A 13,381-nucleotide genomic window follows, 5' to 3' on the forward strand; every position below is an offset into this window, starting at 1 on the left:
TGTTTCTTAAAGATCTATTGACCTTGTTTGCAATAGAGCACACCTTGTCTACTTTTGTATTGAATTCAAGTACATTAGAGCACACCTTGTTTGCATTTAGGATGGCCTTTTAAAAAGATCTATGGACCTTCTCTTCCATGTTCTTCCTAATCGATTCGATAAGTCTTTTAGATACCAATTGTGGGTTGGCCTCGAGCCTAAGCTCATTCTCTTCTTCTACGCGGATGGAGATTTCTCTTTAGTCTTGAGCTCCCACTAGAAGTACAATTGATGATGTATCACCATTCGCTTCTTCCTCACGAGTCACTACATTTGTGCTTATGAGATCCATCACCAGTGCCACCTATCCGAGGTAGTTGCCAATTGTCACATGTAGAATCTTCTCTTCCATGTCCTCATCCTCCTCCATAGGTTTGAATAGGGGTCTAGGACCACATTTGGGTGGTCCCATGCAGACAGTTGAATGCGTAAGGACGGACGGGCTTACAGGTTTGTATGAATGTCTTAATTAGTCATTAATCATAATAGCTAAAATAACTTGCAGTTCACAGCCCATGATCTATGAACTCTCTCTAGGCTCAAAAGTTTTGTGCTGCACTCGGATTTCCGTTCTAGTTATTCTGTGCTCCGAACAACAGCGACTGTTGTAATCGTGCATCCCAATTCTGTTGAATCGACTGCAGGTGCGTAAATCTTCAAAGCTTCCAAGTTCTTCACCTTCGCTCTCTCTCTCTCTCTCTCTCTCTGACAAGGTGCACGCGGTTAAAGAAAATAGAGGCTTATCCAGGCACTTAGAACAAGTGTGCCTCTACTAGAAAAAGGGAGAAAACGATGGCATCCGTATCGACTCGATTCATGTTCGTGCAGTGATCGTTTATGAACGCTAAACTGACTGGAGGTCTTTTCGGCAACGTTTTGCAGATACAAGTTATTGTGACCATTATATTTTGAAGGGTTGAGGTTTGAGCTTCCATCTTGCTGTCAAGACCGGTAGGAGTTCAGCCCTGAATACAAGCATGGGCTTCAGGTACGATTCTCTTCCTTCCATTGATCGCATGCATGCTTCAAGTAAGCAGATCCTTTTTAAGATTGCGCGTGAAGTGCTTGCAAATGGCTGGAAAGAATCGACTTCGAACCATAGAAGAAGAAGAAGAAGAAGAAGAAGAAAAAGAAGCATACATGTATTACTGTTGCATCGATAGGTCACAATCTTTACCACACCACTTTACTACACCAAAAGCAACTCTGGCTGAATGAGAATACGAAAAGTTAGGAGGCAGCCTTTCAAAACTTTGTGAAAATGTGCATCGTGTGCGACATGCGTGTTCTTCTGTTTGAGTTTTCCTGAAAACTGAAACGATCTATTGATGCTTGTGGACCTCTATGCAGGGAGGGACAAGATGCATTCTTGATAGATCCTTCTCCATCAGAAGTAGACCTCTATAGATTGGGAGAGGATGTGCTGGTGGCAAACTCCCTTCATGTCAAACAGGATCATCACGTGCTTCTGTATCCAGACAAAAGAGAGACCACTGTTTGTAGGATGAAATTTTTTTGCATGTTTGCAGCTTTCAAGATTATTCACACAAATGAAGATGTTTTTTGCAAGTAAATATATTTTTAATCCAATTACAATTGCATGGTAACTCTTTTGGGCCTAACTTATGAGGGTTATAAGAGATTTCCTTAAATCCTCAACTGGCATCAGGCATGAACTGCTAGATATCTCACTAGTCTTGAAAGAAGGAGCAAGTGCCATAGTTGATGTGAGCAGAAATGTAATCCATTAAATGAATCACACGATTTCCAAAAGTGTCATTTCTCACCTTTTTTTTGGTTGAGCCAAAGTGCAGGATACCTTTACTCGCTGTTTCAAATCAAATCCTCCAGAACCATGGAATTGGAATTTGTACTTATTTCCTCTTTGGTGTTTGGGAGTGCTTGTGCGTTATCTGATACTTTTCCCTGTAAGGTGGGCTGTGTTTTTGGGGTTCCTAATGATTTCCACATATTGATTTTGTAGTAACTCTAATTTATTCAGATCTGTGCAAGAGATACTTAATTACTGTTGCATGTAATGGCTGAATTCAGTACTAAGTAGTCTCTGATTTTCTGTTATTAAGAGAACTATAAGGTGAACTTTTCATACACAAAAGGAAAATACACCAAAGTAAGGAGCCACTGTACATGCTTCTTAACTATGAGAACAAACACATGGACATTGTAGATACAAAGGATTCACAATGGGAATTTTGTGATTGCCATGTCCATATTGATGACTTCAAAGGGATATAGCTTTAATGTGTGAATATTTTTGTGGCAGGTTGATACTTCTTGCAGCAGGCTGGATTGTCTTTCTTTCATTGTTCATGTTTGTCCATTCAGTATTGAGAGGCCATGATCAAGTACGCCAAATGTTGGAGGTTGGTGCTCTCAAGTCTCAGCTACAAAACATCTATGTCTTTCTCAAGTCAATAACAACTTAAAAGGGATCAAGTTTCTGGTTGCAGCTTTATATTTGGTGGATCTGCTTATCTATTGGCGTGGTATCGAGTTTGTTCAAAATGTAGGAACAAATGCATTCGAAATGTTTGAAAGGTGATGGCCTAGTGGTTAGCACTTGGGCTCACAATTGTAAGATTGTGGGTTCTAGTTTGACTAGGAACACCACTTGGTTGGATGCTTGCATTCACATGTTATGTTTGTGTAAGTTCAAGCTCTTGCCTACTCAAACGCTTGGTTGGTCCTCCTCCTTAGTAGGTCACTGAGGAGTGTCCTAATGTGATCCAGCTTTGTTGTTCATTTGGCTTGTAAGTTCTTCTATTTGGGCACGGCAAACTGCTAATGTGGCTCTTGCGTGCTCTCTCAACTAGTATTTGGAGGGGAGATACTTTGTGGGTGTTCGGAGGGAGGGGTGCACACCAAGGCATCAGACAAAAGGTGCACGTCAGCTACGCATGGCTTACCAAGACTATAGAGGCGATGATTATCTTACTAAGGGAGCCCAAGTGATCACCCCAAAGAGACCAAGGCATTGGACAAAGAGTGCTCATCGGCTGCCTAGTGGCCTACTAAAACCTCCAAAGGCAGATGGAATCAAATTGAACTTTTTGTTTGTTTGTTTGGGTTGCAACTTGTCAAGTAATTGTGCTGTGTGGGAAGAATGAAAAGGGAATGGTAAGATCCACCATATCACTGATGGTGGAAATAGCTCAAAATCTGGTCAAGGGTGCTCTCCACAACGAGATGTATAGACTAATGCTACATGATGAGAATACACATGTAGCAAGTGCCACTTTGACAATGTTTGGCCCTTTTACAAAGATGATGATGATCATGCAATGCAAAGGGGAGGTACAATAGGAAAGGAAGGTTGATGTCGAGGACAAATGCTGAAACTTGTACAATACCAAGAAAGGATAGGAATCCCCTCTCAACCATGGATGTTGATGTTGAAGGAGGATGAGGGACCTGATGTCGGTCTTTGGGTGCTGCCGAGAACCATGATAAAGCTGATAACTGAAGAAGAAGGTAGATCTATGTTGGCATAAAGGCCTGGTTTAACCCCCCCGTGTATAGTACATGCACATTGTACTTGTGAATGCACCCTTACGTGCCCTAAGTATAAATTCATCTTATTCTTTGTGTACCAACACATGGTTGGTACACGCATCGAATCGTACTTGACTCTGCTCTCTCTCTCTCTCTCTCTTCAACCGTCACACTCTTACGCTCACTCCTCGAACTTCTGTTACTCTCAGCTAAGCTCCCCAACAGATCTAACATCCCTTAGTAGTAGCCAAAGGAGAATCTGTTAGTAGATATGTCAACTCATGTGTGAGTCTGTGTATGCCAGACTAGGTTGGGCATGTGTTATATATTTTAGGCATTTTGTTGTGTATTATTTGTGGCATTTTATGCTGGGTGACTGTGTACTCTGGTCATTTTTTTTGTTTTGGGCAAGTTTTGGTCGTATTTTCCACTTCTTGCAGCAGTCACTCTCATCTTCGAATCAGATTTTGGTTTCCATTGCATGTGAACTCTCATTTTGTGTAGTTTTTACTGTTGATTTCGCTATCTTCTCTCTTTGTCCACCTTCTCTCCTCCATCTTCTCTTCCTATCCTCTCTAGATGGCTCCCCTGTGTATTTCTACTGATGATAAGGTACATGGCCATGACTATTTAACTTGGTGTGTTGTTATGAAATCTTGGGATGTGCAAAAGCGGCTATGGTACATCGTTTGTGAAGCTATTTCATGTCCTTAGCATCCTTTTTCAGCTCTAGAAGATTTTGATGAGGACAATCATGAGGAAGCTATGCTTACATGGGATACAGATGATACCCGTGCCTACTTTGCTCCTCTTCGATGTATTTCCAAAGAAGTTCTATCAGCAGTTACCTCTTGCAGGACATCTCCAGAAGTATGGTCGAAGCTTCAAATGTTGTGCCATATGTGCAGTGACCCTTTATGGAGTGCTCCAGTAGATGAAGTTTGAGCCTAAGTACATTATTGAGTCATTTTTGCTCCGTATTACACGAGTATAGGACCGGCTTCGATGTTGAGAAACCTTCACCTACAGTTTGCATTTTTGTGTTTCTGTGTTTTGCGTTTAGGGCTTGCAGCCCCAGAAAGCGGCGCCATCCTAGATTGATTGTGCCTATTTATAGGCCACTCTCTCATTCATTCCTTACGGCTAATTCATTTAGTCCGTCACCTCTTCTCTCTAGTCTCTCCACTACCCTCACACCCTTTTAGGACATTGCGTTTCGTGGTTCGTGGCTGTCTTCATCATCTTCCTTGTGCTACGGCACCCTTGTTCCCTTGTAACACATTCACTCTATGATTTAGAACTTCATCGTTCCATTCATCAAAGTTTCTTCTCTCTTCTCTTCTCTTCTCAGTGTTTGCCGAGTTCACTCCATGTTTCTCCTCGCAAACCCTACTGTCTCGTTGGTATGCCATCTTTTGACATGGTATCAGAGCTAGATCTGCTCAAACAGCAGCAAAGATCCTCCACTGTAGTGAAGGCAAAGACCGGTGGTAGGTTTGATATCTACTTCTCTTCTTCTTCCGCTGCATCAACATCTCGTTTTTGCAGGTTTTAGGTGTTGTTAGCTTGCTGTCCACACCCCTTTCGCGGAGGACATGGCAGTCTCTGTTAGCAGAGTATTTGTCAGCTCATGTGTGAGCCTAAGCTTGATCTGGGCTGGGCATTTTTTAGGTATTGTAGGTTTTTTCTGGAGTGGCATTTTATGCCAGTGGAGCATTTTATGCACCAGTCGGCCAGCTTTAATGCTGTCCGACCAGCATTATTGCTCCCCACTTTTTCAGCCTATTTATACTCAGTGGCTCCTCCTCAGTCAGTCACTTCATCTTCACCATGTGCAGACTCTGTGGAGAGAGGAGCCAGTGCCAGTGCCCACGCAGCCAGTGACTCACTGTTGTATGCGACTGTCTCGTGTTCAGATATATGGATTCCATTTACCGTGCATACATCTGAGTTCTCATCTGTATCGTGTTCTTTTCTTTTCTCTTTTTGTCTTGTGTTTCAGCAGTTTATTTCAGCACATGTTTATGCTTCCACCGCTGCTCCACTTCTGACATGGTATCAGTTTTCAGGATTTGTGTTTCTGCTGTGTTTTCTTGCTGATTTCAGGACTGTTTTGTACCCCTGCTGATCAGACGACTGCTGTCGCAGCCAGGCGACCTATTTTGGGGCTGTTTTCAGCCTGCATTTTTTGCAGTTTTGCCATCGCCTGCTGCCTCCGCACCCTCTGCTGCCTACGCACCCTCTGCTGCCTGCGTTTTTCATCTGCAGCTACTGGCGACAGTTTTCTACCTGTTTTTCTCCAGTTTACAGCCTGCGTTTTGCTGATTCAGCATCTCTCGTGGTTGGGTGACTGTTACTTCAGGCCGTTTTCTCTGTTTTTGGCAGTTTTTGACTGTTTTTTTGACTTTCTGCAGCAGATTTTGTCTTCTATTGATCAGCTTTTGGGTTATATTGCATGTGAACTCTCTTTTTCTGTAGTCTGTGCTTGTGTTTTGGCTGTGTTTCCTCTCTAAATTCCATCTCTTCTCTACTTCTCTTCTTCTCCTCTCCATATGGCTCCTCCGTGTACTTCCCCTGATAAGTTGCATGAGACATCCTTGAGATTACAGGGGCGGCTTCCGGCACATTATGGAGGTGAGGCTTATGTAGCTTCAGAGAGGGGTGACGGGAAGAAGAAGTCGAAGGCCCAGTGTTACCACTGTGGCAAGAAGGGACATTTGCGGAAGGACTGCAAGAAGTTAGCGGCTTCCAGGAAGAAGGAGCAGAAGACGAAGCGGGATGCTGACTCTACCGATGAGTCCTCTCCTTCATCAGACTCCGACTCCGCTCCTCCGACCAAGGTGAAGTCCAAGGTGCGGAAGGGCTCCTCTTCTTCGGATCGCGGGAAGGGCTTGGTGGCCCCTTCCTCGGCTGCTTTCTAGTGATGGTGATGAGGTCATCCCTCACGACTCTCTTGTGCCAGAGAGGGAGTGTGAGCGGGTGTTCAGATGGGGCAGCCGCGCCTCATCTATATTTTTATACAGGTGCACAGGTTCCAGAGAGGGACGTCCCTGACGCATCGACTTCAGTCTGGCGGAATCAAATCCTGGAGCTGGGATTGACATCTAGGTTAATGCTGAGCTGGTTATCTGACAGAGAGCGGGAGGCTTTCGTCTGGAGCTCACATGAGGGGACACTTTGGTGGTCTGGCCAAAGGCGGGGAATCCATGGTCACCTATGTTCAGAGGCATTTTTGACAGGATGGTCTTGTATGCTACTGCGAGACATTAGTGATGGACACAGAGATATGCTATGATCTTCTCTATTTTTAGGTGTTTGGTACGATCGACATCGAACATCAGGTTCTCTCCGAGGCACCTTGGTGGTGGCTTGATCACCCACTGCTTGGGTATCCATGGTTCTACTTGGTGGTTCTATGTTGTATAGTTTCTGATCCCTTTTCATTGTACTATTGTATTGTATCAGATCCCTCATGATCTGAGAGAGGGTGTTAGCAGAGTATTTGTCAGCTCATGTGTGAGTCTGAGCTTGATCTAGGCTAGGCATTTTTTAGGTATTTTAGGTTTTTTCTGGAGTGGCATTTTATGCCAGTGGAGCATTTTATGCACCAGTCGGCCAGCTTTAATGCTGTCCGACCAGCATTATTGCTCCCCACTTTTTCAGCCTATTTATACTCAGTGGCTCCTCCTCAGTCAGTCACTTCATCTTCACCATCTGCAGACTCTGTGGAGAGAGGAGCCAGTGCCAGTGCCCACGCAGCCAGTGACTCACTGTTGTATGCGACTGTCTTGTGTTCAGATATATGGATTCCATTTCCCGTGCATACATCTGAGTTCTCATCTGTATCGTGTTCTTTTCTTTTCTCTTTTTGTCTTGTGTTTCAGCAGTTTATTTCAGCACATGTTTATGCTTCCACCGCTGCTCCACTTCTGACAGTCTCAGCTGCCACTTGCTGTCATCTACAGTGTGGCGCCTGTTTCCAGCCTTCCACCCAAAGTTTGCAGCTGTTTATAGTAGAGCGACTGCTGTTGATCACTCTTCATTCAGAAAATAATCTCGTTTTTGCAGATTTCAGGTATTTCAACTTGCTGTCCACACCCCAGACGAGGAGGATATTGCAGTCCAAGCTGGCCATTGCTGTCTATAACAGTTTTGACGCCTATTTCTAGCCTACCACACACTGTTTAGAGCTGATTTCAACATACTGACTGCTGTTGCTAGTTTTTCCTACGTTTTAGTCTTTCTCTCTCCTCACTTGCATTTTTAGTCTCTCTCTCCTCCTTATCAGAGAAGACAAAGACCGGTGGCAGGTTCGACATCAACATTTGATCTCTCTATCATTTCCACTGCGCATTGGGAGATATCCTTTTTCTCCCTCCCACCCTCCCTTCTCTAGTTTGCCACACTAGTACCGTGGTGTCTCCACCAATAGAGTGTCCTTCTCTTGGGTGTTCCTACTGTGGCACAACCGGTCATCCCACCGGGCTGTTGACTTCGACCTTTACTCCCCACTCCTTCAGGTATATGTGTTTTTCACTAGGCACTCCTTGTGCCATGTCTCCTTTTTGGGCCATAGAGATCGTTTTGCATCGGCTATCAGAGTATTATGCTCGAGGCAATAAGCTGCACTCGACGTGCACTAAGTTCTTTCGAGCACACGGAGGCTCTAAGACCTTCCAAGGCGATAAGCCCTTCTGGAGACCACCCCATTGCGTGGAGGTTTTCCCCACTCACTTTCGGGTACAGTGGCTTCCACGACCCACATCTCCTCCACAGTCCACTCTCCTGAGAGCTTGTGACTGTTTCCCACCCTTGGCTCATTCTGAGCCTCCTTCCCCACCCTTTTCCACTCAAGTTCAAAAGGCTACTTCTGGGTGCTTTCCAGCTTTTTCTTCCGAGCCCTAGATACCTTCTTCGGCACGAGCGACAACACTTTCTTCGTCATCAGATGCTTCACAGTCTGTGAGCCATGAGTGGTTGGATTTCCTTTTTCTCTCAAACTGGGATTCATAAGGGGATTTTCTTGCTTTGCCCTCAAAGGGGACTTCCAGTTCTTCTTCGGCTTCACAGAGGGCTCCTACTTCTACTCCTTCAGATTGAGAGGGGGACCCTATGTGAAGTTCTTCACATACCACCATCTTTCACTTTCGAGGAGCGGCTCTTCTTTGAGCAATCATTTCCTCTACTCATACCCAGGATCTAGAGGATCTACCTAGATTGGGGCCCTTGGGTCTTCAGTAACGACTTGGTGGCTAGGCCTTCGTATTCCTTCCAGCATGGAGTCACAGAGCTAGTGGCTTCTCTCACGAGGCTGAGTTTCGGATTCTATAACTCATCCAGTCTCCTGGCTATCTTCAAAGGTCTCCTTTCAGGTGGTATTCTCTGATTACAGGGTAGATCTTCTTCATCCCTTGGTCACCATGGAGCCATCTCCCGAGATCGAGTACGGGCATATCCTTATGATTCTCAGCACCACACAAAGTCCGACATTCCTCCTATGCATTGCATGATTTCATCATCTTTGTACTAGAGTGCTTGGGTAAGTGAACAATTTTTCCACGAGGGACACTATCCAAATGGCACCTGCTACATGAGCATTCTTCAGCATGTAGCATTGCATCTCCACCTCACTCTTCTCGTTCCCGTTTTTGGGCCTGAGAGGGGGTGTTGAGAAACCCTTCATCCTTCACTCGCAGTTTGCGTTTTTGTGTTTTTGCGTTTTGCGTTTAGGGCTTGCAGCCCCAAAAAGGGGTGCCATCCTAGACTGACTGTGCCTATTTATAGGCTACTCCCTCATTCATTCCTTATGGCTGATTCATTCAGTCGGTCATCTCTTCTCTCTAGCCTCTCCACTATCCTCACACCCCTTTAGGAGGCATTGCAGTTCGTAGTTCGTGGCTGTCTTCATCATCTTCCTTGTGCTACGATACCCTTGTTCCTTGTTACACATTCACTCCATGATTCAGAGCTTCATCATTCCATTCATCAGAGTTTCTTCTCTCTTCTCTTCTCTTCTCTTCTCAATGTTTGCCGAGTTCACTCCGTGTTCTTCCCCGCAAACCTTACTGTCTCGCTAGTACTTCATCTTTTGACATTCGACACATGTAGTTTGCTCTTCTAGAGGCACGTCTTGTGGGTACGGTACTCTACAAGCTCCCTTGGGAGTTTGATGGAGTGGCTAATGCTTTGAGGGCGCAGACATCCTCGACACTTGTGAGCTTTACCCATATGTCCTCCATGTTTCTTGAGCATGAGGCATCTTTGTGTGTCCAAGTTAGGCTTCCGTCTCATTATACAGGCTTTGGTGAGGCTCTTGCAGCTTTAGAGAGGGGTGACAAGAAGAAGTCAAAGGCCTAGTGTTATCACTGTGGTAAGAAGGGATACTTGCGGAAGGATTATAAAGAGTTAGCGGCTTTGAGGAAGAAGAAGTAGTATTCAGACTCTTCTGCTAAGTCATCCTCTTTCTTAGACTTCGATTCAAATTCTTCAGCCCATGCAAAGGCCAAGGCGCAAAAGGGATCCGCTTCTTTAGATTGAGGGAAGGGCTTGGCCGCCTCTTCCTCTACTTTCCCCTTTGTGATTCCTTCAAAGAATGTGAGTCATTAGCATAAGATGGGGATTTGTTGTTTGAGCGATCGAGGAGGGTGGTACAATGTGCAAGAGATGCACTCCCCAAACAATAGGACTAGCGGAGAGAGGGTAACACACTCGTGGGTGGGTGTAAGGCACAATGTCAAAGGGTGGCATTCCTGCAAACAACGTACCAGGGTGTAGAGTAGTATACCTCCGAGTGTCTAGTGATGGCCTAAAACCTTGATATGCATCAAAGTCAATGTGCACTAAGATTGGATAACCTATTGTAGGCCTAAAGTAAGGGTCTAGAGCACCAAACTCATACTCAAACGAAAGAGAGGATGAAGGATTACCTTGAGGAACATCTTTGAACATAAGAGTTTTCTTCAAAACCATACCGGCACCAATCTAGATCTCCACTTTGACTTATAGTCAATTCTTGCATAACTAAAGGAGCAGTATAGACAAAATTGGATTCTCAGAGGTGTGATCGGTCTTGAAGATCAGCCATACATAGTGTAACCAAACACATTCGACTATTGTTGTGAAAACTACCTTGTACTCAGCTTCACAAGATGAGTTGGCCAACGACCGTCCTATAAAGAAACAATGTCCACTAGTAGACTGCCTTGTATCGTGATCACCAACCCAATCTGAATCATTATAAGCATGCATTTGCAAGTCTCTCCCCTTGGGAAATAGCAAACCATATGATTGTGTTCCTTGCAAATAGTGAAAGAAGCACTTGATAGCTTGCCCATGTAGTGTCCTTGGACAGTGTAAGTATATGCTCACCTATGATACTGCATACTATATATCAGGACGAGTGTTGCACAAATAGATGAGGCAACCAATAGTGTGGCTATAAATAGCAACTTGTGATAGATCATTGTTGTCATGCATTGGAAGTTTCAGTTGTGTTTTCATAGGTGTGCTCATAGGTTTACAATCTTGCATGTTAAACCTTACTAGCAACTTTTGAACATATCATGATTGAGACATATCAATACCATGCTAGGTTTGGGTGAATTGAATCCCCCAAAAATAGTGAAGCTGCCCCATATCTGATATATAAAAAGTAGACTGCAATTCAGCTTTGAAATTTGCAATTTTTCTCTCATTTGGTCCAATCAGTAGTATATCATCTATGTATGTTGAAGCCAAGGAGCATCCATATGACTCTCGTTAAGAGTCTGTAATGGCCATCTGGGGGCTGTTTTGGATTTATGTATAGCAGCCCTTTCTTGTACAACTGTGCTATCCGCTGCCTTAGGAGAAATTGGATCAATTGGAGACTGATTTTGGGCAAGTGGAGAAGGTTCAATATGCTATAAAGGCTGATATTCTGCATCAAAATCAGCCCTTGAACCAATAGCATATGGAAGGAGGCCCCCAAATACATCCAAAGAGTTTGATGTGACTGACATTTCAAATTCACCATGCGTATGTGCTGAATTTTCGGAGAATATAATATCTGTACTCACAAAAACTTGTGGTGAAGGGGGAAATGCAATGATTGATGTTGGGCATACTGAGATGTAGAGAGAGAAGATATGTAGAGACGTGAGAGAGAGAAGAGACACACCATATACACTCCCAAAGACTTTCATATTGATCACAATCTACATATATATAGGTGAGACTTGGTCTCGATAGGGTGAGCTATATATAGCTCCAACACCCCCACTCAAACAAAGGTCTCTAGCTGCGGATGTAAAAAACCCTTGGGGAGCACAAGGGAAAAACCCGAGCTCCTATATACAAATGTACAAACATGATCAAGAAGGATTATTGTGTGCATGTAAAGTGAATTCGTGCATGTGAAGTGAAACTGAATATGAAAGGTCTGAGGTGTATTTGTATATGTGAAGTGTATAGTGCTTACAAGGAGTATGTACAATGGCACTACAATGTCATAGTAGATTAATTTCCAAAGATTGAGGGTGAGACAACTCCAAGTTTTGAGCGTAGCAGAGTGAAGCTTGGATAATGTTCAATCATGATCATGCCTTTCTTTACTTCATATCGAACATAATGATAATGCAGTGCAATATGTTTAGATTTGTTATGTTGAACATAGTCTTTAGTAAGACTAATAGCACCTAGGCTATCACATCGAAGTGGGGTGTTGGAGAGAGGAGGATGGCCAATATCTGATAGAACTTGTCAAAGCCATACTAACTCTCGAGCCGCCAAAGATACAACTACATATTCAACCTCTGTAGTGGAAACAACAACTCAACATTGTTTCTTGCTAGTCCAAGAAACAAGACAACCATTGATAAAGAAACAATTTCCAGAGTTTTGTTGGCGCCGATAAACCAACCCAAAATCTTTAGTGCCTTTCAAATACTTCAAAACTCGTTTAGCTGCAATCCAATGTTTAAGGCATGGAGAACTAAGATGTTGTCCAAGAAAATTTGCAGCAAAAAGAATGTCAGGGCGAAAATTTAAGCCAACAAATTGAAGACATCCAACAAGATTAGCATAAGGTTGATGTAATGCTAATTGTCCATCATTTTGCAGGAAGTGAGAGTTTTTGGTAGAGCTCACAAGACAAAGAGTACTAGCAGGATGTGCAGAACCCAAATCAAACTTCTGAATAATATTTTCAATGAACTTTGTTTGATGTAGTGATAAAACACCCTTTTCTTGATAGCGTTGAATATGAATACCAAGACATGAGTGTATGTCTCCAAGATCCACCATGTCAAATGCAGAAGATAAAACCTTCTTTAATTGTTGAAGGAAGCTGAGATTGTTTGAAACAAGTATGGTATCATCCACATATAGAGCAAGAATAACAAAACTATCATTGCAATGCTTGACATATAAGTTGGGATCTGAAGAACAAGAGATAAAACCTTGTTTTGTGAGGAAGAGATCAATCTTTTGATACCAAGCTCGTGAAGATTGTTTGAGACCATAGAGTGCTCGATAAAGTTTGCAAGCAAGATTTTCCTTATGTTTGACTACAAATCCCTCTGGTTGCTCCATGTATATCTCTTCCTTTAAATCACCATTAAGAAAAGCATTTCTCACATCCATTTGGTGAACCTCCAAATCAAACTTAACAGCAAAAACTAACAAGATTCAAGTACTAGTAATACAAACAACAGGTGAGAGAGTTTCTTGATAATCAACTCCTGCAATTTGTGAGAAACCTTTGGCAACTAGCCTTGCTTTGAATTTGTCAAAAGTTCCATTTGCTTTTGTTTTAGTCTTATAAACCCACTTGCATTTAATAGCAGTACGT

General features: G+C 43.4%; 1 protein-coding gene across 1 annotated transcript in view; it reads left to right on the forward strand.

Annotated features, from left to right (window-relative positions):
- Positions 1 to 536: 536 nt before the first annotated feature.
- The window catches only part of GPAT9 (glycerol-3-phosphate acyltransferase 9), a 94,950-nt gene continuing 82,105 nt past the window's right edge, over positions 537 to 13,381 (forward strand). The window contains exons 1-6 of the mRNA XM_087663066.1: positions 537 to 683; positions 922 to 1,027; positions 1,390 to 1,509; positions 1,709 to 1,766; positions 1,854 to 1,972; positions 2,324 to 2,423. Coding sequence (XP_087519192.1) covers positions 1,017 to 1,027; positions 1,390 to 1,509; positions 1,709 to 1,766; positions 1,854 to 1,972; positions 2,324 to 2,423 — 408 coding nt within the window. The 5' untranslated portion in view covers positions 537 to 683; positions 922 to 1,016. The remainder of the gene's footprint in view (positions 684 to 921; positions 1,028 to 1,389; positions 1,510 to 1,708; positions 1,767 to 1,853; positions 1,973 to 2,323; positions 2,424 to 13,381) is intronic.

Source organism: Lygodium microphyllum, chromosome 22 (genome assembly GCF_053477565.2).
Source record: "Lygodium microphyllum isolate KBCC chromosome 22, Lygodium_microphyllum_v1.1.10, whole genome shotgun sequence".
Taxonomy (NCBI): domain Eukaryota; kingdom Viridiplantae; phylum Streptophyta; class Polypodiopsida; order Schizaeales; family Lygodiaceae; genus Lygodium; species Lygodium microphyllum.